Raw genomic sequence first — 21,252 nt, forward strand, 5'->3', positions numbered from 1 at the left:
GGATGTTTTGCTGCCATAGTATTTAATGTGTTAGAATACTAAATTATTGCTTCTAACGTTTGTTTATTTTTGCTAAGAGGCTATGAAAGTACCAAGAATAATTTCCAAGATTCCTTAAGAACTTAAGCTTTGGTCATGGATCTGTAGTATCTGAATGGGCTACTGTATCTCTCCAGTTCACTTCAGTGGAAAATGATATGGCTTCAGTTTTCTGTCTTCATGTTGCAGAATGTAGGAGAACCTTAAATTTATAATTGTATAATACACTTAATACATAATACACCCAGGCATATATCCTGTAGTGGTAGAACAGAAAAAATAACTAGTATGTGGATGGATATTATTTCTTTAAAATAACTAATGACTGTGGTTTTGTGTATATCAAATTTTAAAAATGTGAAGCATTTTACTGTTTATATAAGAAAGAAGTCAGAGAGGCTCATTTGTGTAGTTATAAATTCTCCTTGCTCTGATACAGTAACTGGGTTCTGCAGAATTATCCTAGCTGAGAATCTGTGAATAAGACCTGTAAGAAAACAGTGCTAACTAGTGATTCACCAGCCTGGTAATAACTAAATGTTTAGGGATAAATGTGTGTGAGTATTTTGATTCTTCTAATCTAAATTAAAGAGCAGTTATTAATAGAGTTAATCTTTTGGACCTCAACGTCACCTACGCTGCATTTCCTGTTACCAGAACAGAATTTGGTTTTGTAAATTAATGTAATTAATGTGAGCTCCCCTCTCTCTCTTACTCTATTGACTTTTCTGTTTCATAACTACAACACGTAGCATGTAGAATGTATGCAACTATTATGATGCAAATATTATGTGCATTGCTATGGTGTCTGTGTCCTACATGTAGGCCAGAACTCCCTTGTGCTACACAAGCACTTTTCACTGCCCCTTCCAGACTTACACTCTAAGTACAAACATAGAGGTAGTGCATGGAGGCAAACAGCTATTTGGAGAGCTCTTGGAAACAGTGGAACAACATTAGTTGGTTGGTAGGCAGTGGTATCCCTGTATTCTGTATTATAAAAAAACTGTGCAAAACAGACAAAAGACTTGTTATTAGGCACACATTGTTATCAAATACAGTCTGATTATACCTCTCTCAACCGACTGAATTCTGAGTTGGAAACAGTTTAAAGGTACTTGGTGTGGAAATTGTACATATTATAGATAAGATGGGAATAATTTCTCTGACATGGTCACTCTGAGTCAAACATATCTATGTTGTGACTTCAGTTAATATCACTAGATATATCAGGGTTTTAATCAGTCTTTTTCACAGTACTAGCCTCACAATTCATTACTTGGTATTCATATTTTATAAAAATCAAAATGAAATGCCTTGAGACTGTTTGTGAAATAGACATATGTATGTGAAATCAAGTCAGTTGGGATATGTAGTTTGGCAGGCTTTTCTCTGTGGAGTGGAGGATTTTGTCCTGTACAGCTGCTGCTCTGTCTTAAAATTTATTTGAACAGGATTGTGCAGAAACACTAATTCTGTTTTCTTGATTTTCTGCTGCACGCAATCTTTTCTATTCCTGCTACTGACTCGTACAGAATAGCTGTGGGTTTTGTACTGTCGAGAGTTCATGAAACAACTGCTGAGAATAGGTGGAGAGTAGACTCTTCTTTTTCTTCTGCATCTACCTTTGTTGTTACACTGTTCTCACCCTTCCGTTTCATGCAAGCTGTTGGGAATGGATCAAAAGAACAAATATACTGGATTCTGAGAGGCAAATGCTATTCAGGAGGAATTGCACTTCAGGAATTCTTCTTACAGCCAATATCCAGGCACTCCAGATCACAAGTTTTTGTATGCAAAGGGTGGAAGGGAGTGGTGTAATACGTAGCAGGTCAGATATGAAAGAAGGCAACTCAGGACAGAAAGTATGGGGACACAGAGTAGTGGGACAGATTGAAGCAGGAATGTAATTGAGAACAAAAGTTGGAGCAAGCATAATTTTCAAGGGGAATAATCAGAACACAGAAAAGAAAAAAAAATAGAAGTGCCATTGTAGGGCCATCCAGATATTAATTTCTGTAAATGGTCTCTTAGATGAGGTCTCCTCATGTGAAGGATAAATGTGGTTACAGAATGAATATGGTAAGTGGGGGAGGAGGTGTACAGGATGAATGGGAACAGACCTATGTATGAGATGGCCTTTTTTGCAGCGCCTTTGTTGTTTATGTTTAAAAGGTTTGTGAACTGATTATGGGCCAGGAATAGTTCTCATCTCTACCTATCCACTAACTTTCATACTTGAAAAGTCAGAGGATCATGAAATCTGGGCAGTGGAACCTGTGTTATTAGACTGACAAGTCATGTCTTTAGTAACCTATGTTTTGTTCAACACCTTTGATTCTTTTGCACAGAAAGTGCTCTGAGAAACAAGAACACAGTCTGATAACATCCATGAACTAAAATAGCCCTCAGAAGAACAATAATTTGCTGTTTAAATCTCAGACCTCCTGATAAGGACTGCAAAGGCTAAAGGATAGAGCAGCACAGTGAAGAAGTGGTTACCCACAGTAGTGGATAGCAGATGTGCTGGAAAATAGGGCTATTGTAATGGAATAGGTCTTGATTCTGCAAGCTACTTGATGATGTTTCTAAGCCATTTCTGAACAGGGCCAAGCAGGGAAAGAACAGAGCTGAATTCTTTTGTCAAAAGTTTTAGTGAGCACCAGAACTTGTAAACAATGGTTAAGTGTTCTGCTTCATATTATTGTTTGTAGTCTACTCAGTTATGTATAGGATAGAAAAAGGCATATAGAACTAATGTACTTGCAGTCACAAAATAATATATCTAGAATACCATGAAGCTATATTCACTGTCTAGGGAGTATATGTACTGAAACCTGTAGGTTAGTTAAATGGAAGTCTTTATCTTCAGGATGGATACGGTAAGTAATTTCGAGAGGGATAGAAACTAACACAGAAATTGCATTTTGCCTAAAAGTAGAATAATTTCTGCCTAGATAAGCTATTCACTTAGCAAGGTAATAACATTTGTAAATATATAGTAGATGGAGAGCAGTTATGCATGAGTCATAAATTATACCTATTTAAGTTTTTTAAAACTTTTTCTGAATATTTGGTGGCTTTCATGAAATGAGATTGGTAAATGTAACAGTTACAATGAAGCCGTAGAAACACTGAACCTCATGCAGTACTTCAAGACTACTGTAGCTATTGTGGTTTCTACAGAGTGTTTGTTGGGTAGCTGGCTAAACAATTTGGTGACAGTCTATCTATTATACCAGTAGGGCTTGGCTAGAGTCCTAGCCTTACAGATGTAGTTGGCAGCTCTGTTTTTTTCCCTTATTCCTTGAGTCACTTGAAGAAAGTGTCTTATGCTGCATCGGGAGTATTATGTAGGCTTGTAGTAGAAATTAAAAATTGAAATGCTATTGTAAGTCTCTTTTACATTTATGTTACCCTGATGCTGTTAGTTTTCATTACAAAAGGAAAAGTAGGCCTACATCTGTAACTAATTAAAAAGTATTAAAATCCATCATAGTGTCACTTTTAAAAAAAATTAAAGCTGGGGAACTTCTTATGTCAGTTAATTTCTTTTTAAACACCCAGTCACTTTCTGTTGGTCTGTGGATATTTGTATTTTAGATCTGTTCCACCCTATGTCACAGAGTAGTTTTGAGTTACCCAAACTAATTTCATATGAGGTTATGTATGAAGTTTCAGGTACTCAGAATACCTGAAACAAGCTAGCTGCACCAGTATTTAACTCAGCAAAGACCACATTTATTCTGCTGGGAACTATGGTATACCAGTCTGCATAGAACCACCAAGTCCACATTGCTCCTGTAACTTGGCTGTTAACCAGTATTAAAGCTACTTTGCTTAAAGCTAATCCACATGTATGTAGCCCATACTGCCAGTCTGGTGGGGGTATATGCTTCCTGTCTGCCAGATACACAGCTTCGAGTGATGGAAACTTCTACAAACTGAATTCTTCACCATTTTCCCTCTTCTATTTGACTTTTCTATACAGAAAACAGCTCTAAAGTGAGATATGCTCACTACCTCTTGTGCCACAGCTGTTAAAGCATGGAGATTGGAACCTTGCTCCATCTTTTAACCAAAGTCAGTTTCAGAGATTGTTCCCTGTGGTGTCTTAACATTAGTTTTTTGTTTTAGTTCTTCTGTTTGCTCCTCCCCCAGCCTTGCTTTGTATTTCTTTGCTTTCTTTTGATTAAATAAGGTGTTCAGGGAATGTTATTAACAATATGCTGGTACCAAACACAAATCCAAGCTTGTGTGTTTTACCCTATATTGGAGGTGCATGAGCAGTTGCTTGGTCTGTATCAAAGTGTATTTACCACAATTCCTTTAGATCCTTTTAAAATTCCTTCTAAAGACTAGAAAGAAACAAAGAGCTCCTCCTAAGTTGCTTCCATTTTAATTTTAAATTCAGTCCTTGTTACTAATGCTTTTTTGAGCCACGAAGAAACTCCAGATGTCCCAGGTTCTCTTTTTTTTTTTTTTTTTTTTTTTTGTGTGTGTGTGTTGATCCTCATACATCCCCAAACACAGAGCAATATGAAAATTAAAATACTTGCCAAATATCCCCACCTCTCCCAAGGGGAACAGGAGGAAAAATAAAAGAAAAAAAAAAAAAAAAAAAGAGAGGAATCCCGGAGTCTGTTAGGTAGGGACAGATCTATAATCACATGATCTATTTTACGTTTAATATTTCTAAGAATAGGAATAGCATTAAATCATCTAAGCAACTGAACAAAAAATCTTACCAGGATTGAGGTGGATGCCAGTAACATAATAAGCAGATATGGCATGATAATAAGCAAAAATGCACAAGATGGTCTGCTTTTGTTTTTCTTAAAGTATGCATATGAATATGTTATAGAGCTCTAACTATTAAACAACTGCAAAAGTTTGTTTTCATGTTATAGCATTTTACTAAAAAAGTTTTGTTGTCAAGTTTTATTGTAAGTGCTTTTTAATCCTGAGGATTGAAACATCAAAGTAGTTAAAATATTTTAACGCACACTTTTTTGCAGAATGATCAAGAGTCAGCCTCAGGAGTATAGTTTTATTCCTCGAACATGGATCTTCCCTGCAGAATACACACAGTTTCAGAACTATGTAAAAGAACTGAAGAAGAAGCGTAGACAGAAAACTTTCATAGTCAAACCAGCTAATGGTGCGATGGGACATGGGTAAGTTGTGTGTTAACTTCAGTCATCTTACCCATTCAAGGTTAAATCCAGTGCTATTTACAACACTAACAGAAGCTGTGTATTAGTAAAAAAATTGTATTTCAAAATGTATGATGTGTGAAAGTTCATGTACTGGACAAAGGCTTAACAAGCAGAAACAGCTAAAATACAAAGCTAAATCAAAGTGGTATTTTAATGTTGTTCTGAATGTGGCATAACTAGTAAATGCATTTTCTGATGAAGCTCAAATAATTCTTAAGATCACAGTTATTTTTATTGTGAATTTATCTGTTGTGCTTACATGTAGGGGGTGAGATTGTATTGGGCATAAATGGCAGGGTTTTTGTGGCTGGGGGCTGCAGGGGTGTCACGTGTAGGAGCATGTCAGGAACTTCCACAGCTCTGAGACCAGCCTAACCACCCCATTGTGTGCAAAAACTGCAGCTAGTCGGAGAAGCACATATTTAAGAGCAGCAGCCATGAGGTGTAGGAGAAACAGGAGATGCTGTTGGGGGATGTGGCTGGAGGTGCACTCTTGGGAGAGGTGACACCTATGCTGGAGGAGGGACATTCCTGAAGAGACCGTGACCTGCAGTTGGGTCAAAACAGTTTTGCCTGTGACAGGGCTGCACAGTCAAAAACATTGAGATAAATATTGCAATTTCATTCATAACTCTGTTCTTGGTTTTAGATATTTCAATTTTAGCTTTTATTGCTTTTAATATCAGTTTGGATTATACAGTATAGTAAGGCTCTTAGTTATTGAAAATATTTCAGAATCAGTGTAAAAGTAAAGCCTCCAGACTTTTCCATTTCCTTATTTTTCAGTCCTCTTGATAAAAGGCAAAGATAAGCTGAAGTGAAAGGCAGCAGCGTAATTCAGAGAAATGTCTAGAAAATACTTAAATCTATTAGGAATATTCAGTACCAGAACACTGAAATATATCATAAATAATAGAGGGTAAGATTAAGGCAAGAAAGCTATGGGAATTCCGGGTTAATAATTATACACGGAAAAATATTAGCTATTACAGTTTTTTAAAAGTCTATGTCGTTAGGGACTGCCAGTTTGTAGTCCATATATAAACCATTTATCATTCTGATGTGGAAAAAGTGGAATACAGAAATACGGAGACACCCTTAGTCATACTGCTCAGTGTCCTGCTTTGCCAGCATCGTTACTAAGTCAGGTTAGCACTGAAAGTTTTCTGCAACCTGTATCTCGGGCAGAAGTTGTGACAAAGACTGGAAGCCTATTTTTAGAGCTGCAGGGGGAATAATCACAGAAGCTGGAGACTGGTCATTCTGTCAAACAATTTCTAAGTGTAGAGGGAACCCATTATTACAAATTGTTGAATCAAAGGAAGCAGAAAGTTATTTTGAAATGGGTCATTGCCTTTTTTTGATCCAGTGAAGCACCATAAAGGACAGGAAAAAAAAAGTGTAAGTGAATGGAACTTTTTCTCTTCCCTATGAATTAGACATGTAAGTCTCTTTCACCAGGTAGACCTTAGCCTGACTACCTGGCTGGGTGACCATGAAAATCTATTTCAAAGACTAATGTCAGAGTTCCATGTTTTTAAAATAACTTTTGTTTTTACCAGGATCTCTTTAATAAGAAATGGAGAAAAGTTACAAGCTCAGGATCATTTGATTGTTCAGGAATATCTTGACAAACCCTTTCTTATGGAAGGCTACAAGTTTGATTTACGCGTGTATATTCTTGTAACCTCCTGTGATCCTTTAAAAGTATTTTTATATCATGATGGACTGGTGAGAATGGGCACGGAAAAGTATTATCCCCCCAGTGACTCAAATTTGGTAAGTTGGAGTTCATTCCAATTTGTTGCTTATGCATGTAGACTTTTACCTGTGTAGTGTTTGGAGCAGGTAAAATAAGTTGTGTCATGAGGTTTAATTTGGAATTCATCTGGCTGAACTTTTGCATTGTCATTGAAGAGAAAAAATTTACATGAACGGTATTTAACTCATGCTTTTCTATCAGAATCACAAGTATAGCCATATTTTTGCTTATGTATAGAAATTTTATGTGACTGCATGTATGTATGCTAGAGTTTAAATATTTCTTAAAAGAAAGCAGATGATGTCAATTATTGACATTCAACCCAGAAAAAATGAAGTAAATTAATTTCCAAAACAGTTCGATTGCTTTTATATTTATCTGGGACTGAGTTTGGGGTGGGAGTGAGGATCAGGTTTGTCTCCTGCTAGACTATTGTTTGACATCTCTGAAGTTTAGAGCTTCTGCTGAGGACCCAGCAGTGTTTCAGCCATTGTGTGGGGAGCCTATGCAGAAAAGAGAGAAACGGCAACACAAAAAGCCAGTGTATGAGAGTGGCCCCTGCAATCCCTGAGCGTGAGGGAACCTGCTGCTGGGACTGTTTGTCAGTGACCGCTTCAGCAGGGAGAGGTGTATGTACTTGACAACTTTAGGATAACACAGCAGGGCTGCCTGTAAACTTGCAGAGAACCAAGAGATGGTAAGAGACATGCTAAAGTTTTTGGACACTTTAATCCTCCTGTTCACTCTATGGCATCTTCCCTTGTTGAGATGTGTTACGCCTCTCTTCTGGCACAGACCAAAATGGGGATGTCTGTTAGGGAAGAAGTAGATCTGAAGCATTGGGAGGCGTCAGTAGATCTGAGTTTCTTATACCTCATTCTATGCTCCGTAGATACAGTATCATTTCTTTTCTATACCATATATGTTTAGAGCTGCTTCAGTGTACTTATGCAATACACAACACATGGAGGGGCTTTTTCCCTACTTGCCAATTAATATTGTGACTGTCTTTTAGCACACCTTCAAAGAATAGAGATATAATTTGGAGCCTAGTATAAATGGTATATCTGGAAGTGTTCCAAATTGGAATAGTTTGCTTTTAATGTTTTTTTTATTGTTATTAATCTCAGCATTAGCAGCACTCAAATATGCCTTGAGTGGATAAATACAACAGGCAGTTGTTTCTGTGTTCTCATAACCGTTCATCTTATAGTTTGTCTATTGTATGAAATAACCTGGCTTATCACTGATGGCATTGGGGTTTTTTTGGATGACATTGTTCCACAGTGACATTGTTCCAGATAACTTCAGACTAAAGATTAGTTCAGATGTTTATTAAAACACTTTCATGTCTTTGTAGTGTGAAAAATCATTGTTTTTTTCTGAAATAATTTGGATTTCATGGAAAGATGACAGTTACAATGACTCAAAAACCATAGGTGTGGTGATAGGCATGATTCTCAAAGCAGTAATTGGAAGCCATGGGAGAAATTAATTACTTGTAGTGCTAATACAATGTAGTGTTAATTAGCCTGCAATTAAATTGATTTGTTTTGTTAATTTCATTAAGGTTTTTTTTAAACATAAGTAAATGCAGTGAGATAAATGACAGAGGAAAGCTCGTGTTATCTGTTGGCTAGCTGATCGAAAAGGAGCTGGAACAGAAAGTTTATGGTCAGCTTAGAATATCAACTAAACTCAATAAGGTATAAACATGACAGAGAACTGTCACAGTGATAAGGACACTCATCATGGTGTAGTGCAAGTGGAAAGCTGAATTAGTATGTGTACTGGGAGACAATGTAAATATATAAATAATGATTTATAATTTGGCCTTGGAAAGGCAATTGTTTTGTTTTTTTTAATGCAACTGGTATCACGAATCTATTGCTGGTGACGTTTTGCTCCATAAAGGAACTATAGCACTCGCTCATTTATGTAATCTCTATCTTGAAATTTACCTCCCTCTGATGTATGGCTACCAGACAGTCAAAATGAGCAATTTTGGCAGGTATCAACATGGCAGATGAGTTTATATGTAAAAGATAAAGTACTGCTATCAGGAGAACATTTCTCATAAATAAACTACAGTGAAAGCTGAAATGTGGGATTTTCTGTGAAACAGATGCTGGAGTGTTAGCATGTTTAAAGTTGCACTTCCAAATACCATCTTTATTGTTCGTTTTTTATATGAAATTGAATATAATCGTTCTGTAAGTTATGATAATTCCTCTTCACTTCTTTAGGTAGTTTATGTACAGACCTGTAAAAATGGCAGCTGTATTATATTGCCTAACCAGATGTTGAGGGGTAGATTAGTTGACTACAACTGGTTTAAATACGAGTGCGGGTTTTATTATAAGAAGTCTAGAACGTTCAGTAGGTGAAATCTCCAAGAATCAGACCCACTAAATCTGCACATAGTGTATTTGCAAATACAAACTGTTTGACTACATCATTATTGATTTAATGTATTTTTTTTCTTTTATTTATTTTGAATTGACCATTCTAGAGCTGTATTTAAGGTGTTTTAATGTCTTTTTTCCCTTTTTTAGAGTCAATTGTATATGCATCTGACTAACTACTCTGTCAATAAACATAATGAACACTTTGAACGGGATGAAACAGAAGACAAAGGAAGCAAACGCTCCATAAAATGGTTTACTGAGTTTCTAGAAACAAATAATCTTGATGTCTCCAAATTCTGGAGTGATATTTCAGTAAGATAAAGCTAATACACTTTTCTTTATTTTGTGTATTCTTAGAAAATTAATTGCTTCTTCCACCCACTTTACTGGAATCCAGAATGATTTTTGAAACTTTACTAATCCAAATTCTCAGCAGTGCATGCCACAAAGGACATACTATAAATGATTATATTTTTTAAAAGACTAAATTCAGACTGATTATAAATGTAATGTTAAACTTTTTCTGAAGGACAAAAGCCCTTTCAAACAGTTATTCACATAAGTAATACGATAGAAAGGAACCAACCCATTTAAATTCTTGGAGGCTTTTTTAGAGTATAAAGTGAATTTTATGTGTGAATATTGACAAAATTGTAGTCAGCGTTGCATATGTCTGTAGACTGGACCCTGTGCCATTGAAGTCAGTGGTTATGTTACGGGTGTCCTTAGTTGAGGAATAGACCTAAGATTGTTAGAACTTAGGCACCATCTGTGCGTATGATCCTGAGAATATCGAAAATTATATTGCAAAATGAAATTTGTGAAGAATGGCTATACTATACTTTATTCCCAATATGTCTTTAGTATTTAAATTAGTACATATCTAAGAGTACGTGTGCTATGGAAAGTATAACAATATACTCTAGAGCTATATAAAAAAATATATCCGTTACTCCATAGGAATAGTTTATCTATTATAGACCATTTATTTGGTAATTCTTTTTTTTAGTAGATACTTTAATGAATTTTAAAAAACTGAAGTGTGAAACACATTAGTTCAATATATACTGGTGTCTTCTCTCCTGATGAATTTTTCTGAAAAAAATCCCTACAGGAGTTAGTAGTGAAGACTCTCATAGTTGCAGAGCCACATGTTCTTCATGCTTATCGCATGTGCAGGCCAGGGCAAGCACCAGGAAGTGACAGTGTCTGCTTTGAAGTCCTGGGATTTGATATTCTGCTGGACAGAAAACTAAAACCATGGCTCCTAGAGGTAAACCTCTTTAAACAAATGTAAAGTAAATTTTTGAGAGTAAAGTTAACTAAGCCCCAGTTGAATCCATATCTAAGTAAGAAAACTCCAAAGAAAATCTGTGTGTTGCAGGAGGTACTGTTGAAGAGTACATAGATGGTGCTTTTTTTGCAGCATCCATGTGGAAACACTGCCTTGCAGTGATTTTTGGAGATTCAGGTAAAGGTAATTGTTTTTCTGGAGGAATGTTGCATTTCAGAGGTTTTTGAAAGTTCTAATGAGAAACTTGATGTTGATCTGGGTGTTATTTTAGCTGAAGGGTCTTATTAATAGCAATTGCATGCTACATAGATTTCCTTCATGAGTATGGCTCTGTAATATGGCTCTGGCAACTTTTGTGAATATATGATTTTTATTTTTTTTTGGGGGGGGTGGGGTGGGTGGGGATTCATTTCATCCTGTGTTCTTTTCTTCTCCCATGGCTTTTAAAAGAACACACATAAACAGAGGAAACTAATTCAGTATACATGAAATGTTGTCAAAGAATTGGCATGAATGGACTGGAAGAAACATTTCTCCTCTGATATATTAGTGGTACAGTTAAGGATAAGTGGTGTTTGCACACATTTTCAACCAGGAATGTTTGAGGTTTGTCTATTGTGTCTCTTTAATTACACTACTAATAACATATAGATGAAGTTCTTGCCTTTTTTCAGATTGTCTTATGTCACTGTGTTAAATGATCGGGAGGAAAAAAGCAAAATGTATTAAAAATCTGTCTATTGACAGTAAATCATGAATATGATTTGCCTACTGATGAGCAAAATGTACACAATTTACTGAATTATAGCTTTCTTCTCAGGCCATTAATACTGTCAACAGGTGTTTTGTTGTGCTTGTTTCTCTCAGCAGTTCAGTATAATTTTATTTAGAAAAATAAAATTCCTTCACTGTTGCCCTGCAGACAGACATATTTGGTGGCTTTGACGTGGTAGCCAAAAGCAGCACATGACATGAACTTTGTCTGTACTACACTGACATCTTCTGTTCTTGTTGTGCAAAGCCCACTGTCCATTTGATTTAGCTTTACACTTCCAGATTATCATCTATCTATAGGTCGCCTGTAGCTTGCATATAAGTGTCTGTATTTGTTCAAGTACAGACTGAAGTTGGTCTGTGTATGCATTTCGTCCAGCTTTATAGCATATGGTGACAGACCTCTTCTAGGAGAGATGGTGAGTCAACCTGCGTAGTGAATCTGTTCAGGATACCCCTCTATCTCCTTTACATGCAATATGGAGATTTTAGGAGAGCTGATTCACCATTTGTGATAATGGGTCTCAGAGGAGAATCATACTATCCCAGACTCCTTGTTTATGATGGAGGGATCTCATAAAGTATTAAGTGCTCTGGTATTTTGCGTTGCTAGAGAATACTTCAGGATTTAGAATTGCATACCTGGTTATTATTTTTTTAAATACAGAATTCCAGTTATTTCCTTTTCTGCTTTTGGTGATACAGGTATCCTTCAACTTATTTTGCCAGACATTGAACTAAACTTAACAGAAAGTTCAAACTTTGAAACTTAATAATTCAGTTCTTATACTGATCCACTGACTTTTACTGTGCTTGTTCGTGTATTTTGCAGCACTCCCAAAAACAAACACACAGCATGTACACTATATATGTGTAGTAAAGATCAAATATGCAGTGTGTATATATATATACAGTACACATACTCTGTGTGTGTATGTATGTATATTTATATATAATTATTTATTCCCCCCCCCAAAAAAAAACCCAAAACAACAAAACAACCGTTCTGGCTCCTTCCCCAGCTTTCTACTCTTTTATCTTTCCACCATTTCCATCTTGCCAAAACCCCCTTAGGGGAGTGAATCATTCTTTTTAACAGTGGTAACAAGAACTAATCACAAAGCCCCAAATGTTCCCAGTGTTACAGGAAAATTGCCAAAACAGGATTAGGATGGTAAATCTAGTCTCCTGTTTCCATCCTCATGTAGATTTTCTGTTATAAAGATAGGTTAATAAACTATTATAAGCAATAAATTGTGCTACATTATAATGACTCTGCTTTCCTAAGACGACTTCTGTTTATATTGCCTTCATGCTATGTAGCTCTCCTGCTCCTTGATGGTACTGAACTTCCGGAACCTTCTATCGAAATGAGGGCTGTGGGAAATGCATGATTGCCATCTTGTGGCACCAAATGTTTCTGGCAACCATCTGTGCAGTCCCAGCAGCCTCCATCCTTTCTGAGTAGCAACAACTACCTAGATCTCCTGTCAGTTCCCAGAAAATCTAGGTTTACGCCTTTTGACCAAATTTTCCAAACTATTTTATGTAAGTGAGAGAATCATACACTTGAAGTTCTTGGATGGACTCCAGCCTTGTTCAACCTTATTATATCCAGTTGGGATCACAAGTTGTGATTGTTGGAGAAGGTCACATTTTAATAATTGCCTCAAGTGCAGGGTACCCAACTCCCCTTGTGATTTATGTGGGTGAGAGAAACTCACCTTATATACAGATCACAAATTTATTATTTAGTGTAACTGAACTAGCAAAATCTAGTCAAATCAATCTATTATCAGTCCAGATAAGATGACTTTGGACATCTTAGGCCAAAGTATCCAGTTTCTAATTTCTGTTAATAAAATAGTTCAATTTTATTTTTACATACACAAGCTTTCTGGTATTTACTCCTTTCTCTTGTGTTACACTTACTTGTGCCCCTGGGGATCCAAACAAGGAGCAGGAGAGCTCTACTTCTCAAAAAAACCCTGGGTAGCTTATAACAAGTAGCTGATAGCAAGTTGTCAGAGTCTTGTGTTCTTCACCAGGAAGAACACGCTGTTGATGGTGAAGGTTTCTCCCTATTTGCTCTTAGCTTCACTTAGGGTTATTTTTATTCATTTGCTGCCACTCTCCAGTGGCTTACTGGCTGTTCATTTGCTGGCCAGCAACTTTGCATTGTCTCCAAGTTTTACCATGGTTTGTTTTACATTCCCCGTATTCTGCTCTGTGTTCTCTTTGTTATCCCCAGACCCAGTGTTATCTAGTTAACAAGGCTGCATTCCTGTGGTGAACGCTACCTGGCCACTGTGATTGTTGTACATCTCAGAGTCTCTGGACTTTCAAAGCCTTTGCTATCATTGTTTGCTTGTACTTTTGAGGTCCCTCATACAATCCCGTTTTTTGTCAACAATCTTAAAGATGTGCCTTCCTGATAAAAATACTAACATTGTATTAACACAATCTAGTCATGTGTATGTCCCGGTTCTCGGGTCATTGAATCCAAATAATTGTGTCCCGGCTGGCAGATGCACGTACAATGCTTTGTACAGTTATTGTGAATACCTATTGTGACAGTATCACTGATTAGTCATCAACCGTATGTCTTGTCTGGAAGCAAGGCATAGCCACATGAAAAATAAGGGATAATACTTTTTTTAAAGGGGTATTTGAAAGGAGAAGCAATTTTCTTAACATTATGTTTTTGCCCAAGACTTCTCAATATTTTTAGCCATGAAATTCTGACAAAAGAAGACACTTTGTTCTATTCAGTATTTAGCTCCTTACATAAGTAAAATTACATGCCAATATCAAGCAGCTGAATATTTAGGGTAATTGTATTTGCATTTCTTCTACTACGAAGACTAGAGCTATGTGAAAACACATTTCAAGTGTATGTCATTGTATTTTGGTGGCACTTGAATTGTTCCTGTGATACCATTTTTCATAAAGCTGCTGCATATATGTAATCTTTTCTGTTTGAGATGAAGTTCTGCATCTCAATCAGCAATGTGGCTTGTGGAAAATGACCAACCTTCAGCAAAATAAACCAGATTCAGTCACACCTTGTCTCTCTCAAAGTGTGGAGCATGAGTCAACGTGCACTTACAGTGTTGTTAACTAACTGGACCTGCAGGTTGGTGGCAATGATCTGTTTGGCACCTGTGAGGCCACATCTGGAATATTCTGTCCAGTTTTATGCCCCAGAGTAAGGGAGACACATTGACAACCTGGAATGATTTTAGCAGAAAGGTGCTAAGGTACTTAGAGGGCTGGAGGACATGCTGTATGAGGAGGAGCTGGGGGAACTCATTTTACTTCACCTGGAAAGGGAGGGCTTTGTGGGAAATCACCAGCTGCATGAAATTTAACAAGAGCAAGTGCTGGATTTTTCACCTGGCATGTGGTAATCCTGGTTATACGTACAAATGGAGGGATGAAGAGGCTGGGGAGTAGCCCCGTGGAAAGAGATGTGGGGATTTGGGTTGATGACAGGTTGAATATCAGCCAGCAGCGTGCCCTGGCACCAAAAAGGGCCAGCCGTGTCTTGGGGTGCATCAAGCACAGCATAGATGGCTGGGTGAGGGAGGTGGTTGTGGCACTCTACGCTGCACTGGTGCGGCCCCGCCTCGAGTGCTGTGTGCATTTTGGGCACCTCAGTATCAGGACCTCAGACTATTAGAGTGTGTCCAGAGGAGAGTGACCAAGATGGTGAAAGGCCTCGAGGGCAAGACTCATGAGGAGTGCCTGTGGCCACTTGGCTTGTTCAGGCTGGAGAAGAGAAGGCTGGGGGGTGACCTCATCACAGTCTACAGCTTCCTCAAGGGGGGCAGTGGAGGGGAAAGAGCTGATCTCCTCTCTCTGGTGACCAGCGATAGGACACAAGGAAATGGAACGAGGCTGTGTCAGGGGAGGTTCAGATTAGACATTAGGAAAAGATTCTTCACAGGGGGGGTCGTCGGTCAGTGGAATAGGCTTCCCAGGGAAGTGGTCATGGCACCAAGCCTGTCAAGAGTTTGAGGACCATCTGGATGACACTGTTAGTCACATGGTTTAGTTTTAGGTGGTCTGTGAGGAGCAAGGAGTTGGACTTGACGATATTCTATGATCTAACTGCAGACCTGAAGTGGGCTTTGAGAGAAGGCAGGTGCTCCTCAGAGATGCACAATGAAATGGCTGGGAAAATTCAGGAATAATGCTGACATCAGGGACATGATGTGGGAAAGTTGTTTGAATGAAGAAAAAGAGAATAAGAGAAAAAAAAACACCTGGGAAAACTTTCTTCATGATCTTTTGGGATTTCTGTTACTATTTTGAAATAGATAAAGATGTCCTTTGCTGATGCCTTGATAAATGCATAGGTGACTACGCAAAGCAATTATGCTGCAAGTTACTTGTTAAGGGGAAAAAACTTAAACTTTTCTTCATACAGAGAACTTAAAGTGAGATTCTTATCTGAAAAGTAACTGAACTGGCTTTGTGAGCACCCTAATTTATTATGCCTCGGTGGTTCCCACACAGGTATAAGCCCATTTAGGTTTTACTGTGAGGCTGGCTATTGTTCCTTTGTAATTTAGAACCATTAAAACCAAAAAATTCTGCCAGCTGCCTATTGTGTCAGCTTTCCACAGAGCACATGAATTATATTCACAGTTGATGGGGAGCATCTTAAGTTATTCTGTAAGGTACAGACATCCTCTGCGATATTCATATTGCTCTTAACAGTCACAAATGTTAAGAGGATTTAAAAGCATTCTGTTTGAAGGAAGTGTTCACCACCTAACATGATCAAACAACAGCTCCTGGACTGCTATTTCAAGAATATGTGTATTTATTATATAAATATCTACTGAGCAGACCACGATGTTTTCTCTGCTCTGAAGAGAACAGAACCTCAAACTATTCCATTTTCTGGCATGTTTCAAAATACATAAAAATGTTGTAAATCAAATTTCAGCTTTTTAGAAATAGAGAACCTGAGTATTCATGTTGTTTCTTACTGCAACAGCAATCTCTGGTGTCAGGGTGAGCAGCCTGCGCTGTTATTCTATTGCAAAGTGCTCAATTCACACTTCGTTCTCTCCCTTTAAGTTATATGAATCTAAATAAGAATAGTACGAAAAGTATAATAGTTACATTATTGTGTAAAGCAGAATTGTTAACTACCCATTTCTGGGTGTAATGTTAATAACTTTAACAAAGGAATTTGAGCTTTGAAAATATAAATTTTAAGCATGGGAAGTTTACTTTCTTGTACTTCCAAGAGTTAGTAAAAACATAATGAAACCTGAAAATGCATCTCTTTAAAAGCACTGGATTTTTCAACTATACATTGATTTAACTAACATTTCATTAAGACCTCTTTTGCAGCTTGTTGTAAGTTTGAAAAGGAAAAGCTTATTTTCTCTGTAGGTTTGCAACAGCGAGCACCTGTTTTACTTTTATTCTTCGGTAAAAAACTGTCTGTTTCACATAGAACTTCTACAACAGTCAATGAGGAAGTGTTAGCAAAGGAGCAGTGCACAGGCAGTAATGATCAGTTAGGTGAGCACAAAGCACCATTAATACTGCCCTCCCATGGTCTCCAGCAAGGTCAGCATTTCAGTTATGTGGTGAGTTTATATATATGTATATATGTTTAAAAGAAAAAGCTGTAAAAGCTCAGTTGCCCCTTGACCCAAGAGATTAGCAATGTTTAGAATCTTTCCGGTTACCATTGGGAAGAGCAGCTGATGAGACTCTTTCATTCAATCCTTTCCTTCTTTTTAATTCTATTTGTTTATAACAAAGACGACTCAGTTTCAGTGATTCTTGTGCGCAGGTGGCCTCTCCCTCTGTTGCCTTGGAGAGCCATTTTTGGGGTTCTTTCTCCTGCTGTCTGCTGGCTTTTTCTTCCCTCTGACACTTGTCCATGGGTTCTCTTGCTCTCAAACAGTAGCAGTGAATCCACTAAGCACACAGGACTTTAACTGACTCAGTATTTGCCTTCAGTGTAACTCCTACTCTTCACACTTTTCAAGTGAATGAAGAGTTAAAGAGTGCAGTTTGATTTAACATATGATACTGCGTTACTGTGAGCAGTGTCCCAAAGAGCTGGTCTAGCAACTTGCATCTATCTGGTGGTCACGTTTCTAGTTGCTGTTTGGATGAACATGTAATTTATCATTCCAAGCAAACTATACTTTTACAGTCAGTCAGCCTGCAGAGCTTCCTCACGCAGGGACTGCACACCTCTTGGTCTGGTGTGGGGAAGGGAGAAGTGACGTGAAGGCAGCACTAAGAAGGGGACAGCACCAGACCTTTGTGGCAGCCTGCAGTTGCACCGGACTAGGTAAAATGTGAAACTGCACCTGTACGAGGCAGTTCTGTGGTGCTTAAACTGATCAATGTACCTACTGGAAGATCTCTGCCCTCCTCCTTTGTTGAAGGTGTGCTCCCTGCCCTCTTCCCTGCGATGGCACTGGTACTTGTAGGATTCCTTCCTGAGATGATCAAGGACCAAGGAAAAGTAACTTTTGGTGAGGTTAATCTTTGTGTGGATCATTGGGATCAGCTTCCTTGTTCTCTGTGAATGCCAGTGCCAAGACAATGAAGTAGGCAGAGTATGACAGCTTGGATTTGTATTAGTTTAAGCTGCCATGGAAAACCAACCTTCTGCTTAAGCTGAGAAAAAGGCTGTTAGCACTCTCACAATTGTGAATTTTAGAAATGAGTGATTAGAATGAACTTCATGATTGTCTCTAATCAAAGATCTGCTCAATGATAGCCACTAACAGCATTCTGTGTAATAGGATTTTTTATGGCTTGTAAATTTCTTTTGCTTTTTGTATTCTATTGCTAGCAATCTCAATTACTTTAATAAAGAATGAGATCATTTCCAAAATATTCATGCTGTCGTACAGATTGAACATGTATTAAATCCCTGTTATTGAAAGGAGATAACATTTTATTCCATTGATTTTTGGTTTATAAAATCATTCATATAATCTCTCTTTATATTTGAAAGGGTTTTTTAATAGGTATGTGTGACAGTGGAAAATTTCTTTTCCTACTCCATGCTAATAGGCTGCAGCAGTGGGAGGTGAGAATATGCTCTTTGACTGTTTTGGTGAAATGCGAGGCTGAAATTTATCCTATGTCTTGGTGAAGAAGAAAATGGTGTATGTTACACATTTACAGATTTTAATTTTTGTAGAATCAGAATCCTTTGCAAGTGTAACTGGATAGGAGCCTTCACAGGAGGTACCTCAACTTATGCTTCTGAATTTAAGCATTAGAGATATGAGGTCCTCTACTGGCAAGTATGTAACTATGAAATACACTGGGCTACACAACTGCTGTGCTTACAAGAAGTTTGATTAATTGTATGTGCTCTATTCAGTGAAATTTTAATTATGAAACCAAAATTGAAGATTTCAGTTGGAGGAATTAAAAATTTATGTGGACAAGTTGAGTTCTATACCTATTGCAAAGTTGTAGAAAGTAAAGTATCATCACCCCTAAAGCAGGTATTTGGGAGATAAAACTGTGCTATTGTAAAAATAATAGATGTGGGAAGCATTATGTCCAGGAATCTATATAGAGGAATAATGTATTTGTTTATCAAGCAGGTTTTCTTTTCTGTGCATTGTTGTATGCAACAGATTGGATAAACTATCTTCAAAACTTCAAACTTCCTAAAGAAACCTAAGGCATGACACTGCCATAACTCCAAAATTAGCGTTATAAAATCTGTCATGAGTAGATTCAACCGCTTAGCTGCTAGTTTAAGAGTAGTGCTGATCGTGGAAGATATTCAGCTAGATCAAGCATGTAATTATTTTATTCTTTTGAGTGAGGCCCCAGGTAGTCTATAGCATGAAGACACTGTTAAGGAAAAAGGCATTAGTAACCTTTGAGAACAACTGAGTGGAGCATTGAAAAGGTATTGTGTGGTGAGACTGTAAAATGTTGTGGTCTGCAGTTATTTCTGCTCTTTGCAGGGAGCCCATTGTCTGTATGCTCTAGAGATTAGATTATCTGCTGCATCTTTTTTTTTTTTTTTTCCTGGCATTGAAGAGGGTTTTTCTCTTCTAAAAATGTTATTTGTGGATTAAACCCTTTGTTTTTTGACTTAATTATGATTTCTTGCAGATTTACCCCAAGGGTATGAGTCATTTTGCACATCAGAAACTTAGGCAGTTGGTTCAGGTTATGAAGTTTTGGGTAGCAATGCTGGATGAAGATATTCCGCATTTTTATACCTTCCATAACTCCATCTACACTTAGTGGCAAGTAAACTTTTGGCTGGTCAAAAATAAAAGGTCAGCTGTCAAGACTGCCTCTTGAAGTTTCTGTAGTGAGAAGGGAGATGCATGGAACAGATGAAGAAGGTTAAAGAGAAAAGTTTGTTAGTGAAGCATCCTTGCACATAGTCATACTAAATCAAGAGACAGTTCAAGTATACACATAGAAAGTTAATGTGGAGTATCTAATGAACTTTAAATTCACACCTGCTTTCTATGTATTAACTTTCTGTTTGCACGGATTTTGTTTGTACTGGACCTGCATCTACTGCTATGTGAAAGATATTCCACCAAGCCAAGTTTGCGGTAGCTATCCAGAACTGGATCACTGTTTTTACTGCCCCTCTGGTTACTCTTCAGGTTTGAAGTCACAGTAGGATTGGGGTTTCAAACAGTCAGGAATGGTGTGTCAAAAAATGGAGGATGCGGGTGATACAGTAGTGCTCCAGTTTCAACTATGCATGCCATAGCTTTTCAGCCTCTTAAATGGCCGCGTTAATTTAACGCAGAGTGGTTGTCTAATGTCTCATAATAGCATTTTGCTATTTTGCTTCATAATAGCATTTCAAATTCCTTCTTATATCTTTTTTAACTTTAATTTTCTGCTTAATAAACACAGTCAGTATGGTTTTGTTTGTTCAGAAGTGCCAGATGTAGATTTTTGGCAAAATTCACCCAGAGGAAAGAAACTGTTATTTAAACTGTTGTACACTTTTCATGGTGTTAATTCTCGCTGGTGCTCATATAATTAACACATATTTATAAAATTTTTATTAATGCAGAATATATGCCCAACAATATACTTCAAATTGTTGTAAATCTAGGAAGTACCTAAGCCAAACATAAATACAACAGTGTATACTTTGTATGCTCTCAAGCTGGATGCTTCAGTGCTGTGTGAGCATGTGTGTGCATCTCGAGGAATTCAGTATTGGGCCAACACAACATTTCACACGTTCCAAATAAGTCCCTGTATTTAACTGCAGTCTCACTGGATTTAAGGATTCAGTGTACATAAAAAATTTGAAATTAATCTGTTGAAGGTTTTAATAAATGTATTTCTGTCTGTTCATTTGTAATGCATGCAAAAACTTTATTTTGAAGTAGAATATTGTTAGTTGCTACATGTTTGTATGGAGTAAGAAAAAAAGTCAATACATGGTACAGATATAATTTTGTTCAATACCTAACATTTCTCCTGAAGAAGGAGTTGAGGCTTGCTTTTATGTCTCTGTTTTCAGTCCAGTGAGCTTTTTGCATACTTAGGTATTTGCTGGACTGAAGCAAAAGGCTCTATATTGGACCTTCATGCATATCTTTTTAAACATACATAAATTCTTCCAGGATTAGACAATATAGACAAGATCATAATTATTTTCAACTTTTTTTTTCAGTTATCAACTGCATTTAATCAATGCAGCTCTAGTGAAAGTGTTTTGTTTAAACTTCACATTGAAAATAAGATGCATTG

The 21,252-nt window shown here is 37.3% G+C and overlaps 1 protein-coding gene across 7 annotated transcripts in view; it reads left to right on the forward strand.

Annotated features, from left to right (window-relative positions):
* TTLL7 (tubulin tyrosine ligase like 7) overlaps nt 1-21,252 on the forward strand; it is a 77,101-nt gene that overhangs the window by 23,208 nt on the left and 32,641 nt on the right. For 6 of the 7 annotated variants that reach the window (XR_008749059.1, XM_055815653.1, XM_055815652.1 and 3 more), the window contains 4 exons: nt 5,058-5,216; nt 6,821-7,037; nt 9,576-9,740; nt 10,543-10,701. Coding sequence is in view for 6 of the 7 variants with exons in the window: in XM_055815653.1 (XP_055671628.1) it covers nt 5,058-5,216; nt 6,821-7,037; nt 9,576-9,740; nt 10,543-10,701 (700 nt within the window). In the remaining variant the exon portion in view is untranslated. The remainder of the gene's footprint in view (nt 1-5,057; nt 5,217-6,820; nt 7,038-9,575; nt 9,741-10,542; nt 10,702-21,252) is intronic. The other variant, XM_055815656.1, reaches the window with a different exon arrangement.

This window comes from Falco peregrinus, chromosome 10, assembly GCF_023634155.1.
Source record: "Falco peregrinus isolate bFalPer1 chromosome 10, bFalPer1.pri, whole genome shotgun sequence".
In the NCBI taxonomy this organism is placed as follows: Eukaryota; Metazoa; Chordata; class Aves; order Falconiformes; family Falconidae; genus Falco; species Falco peregrinus.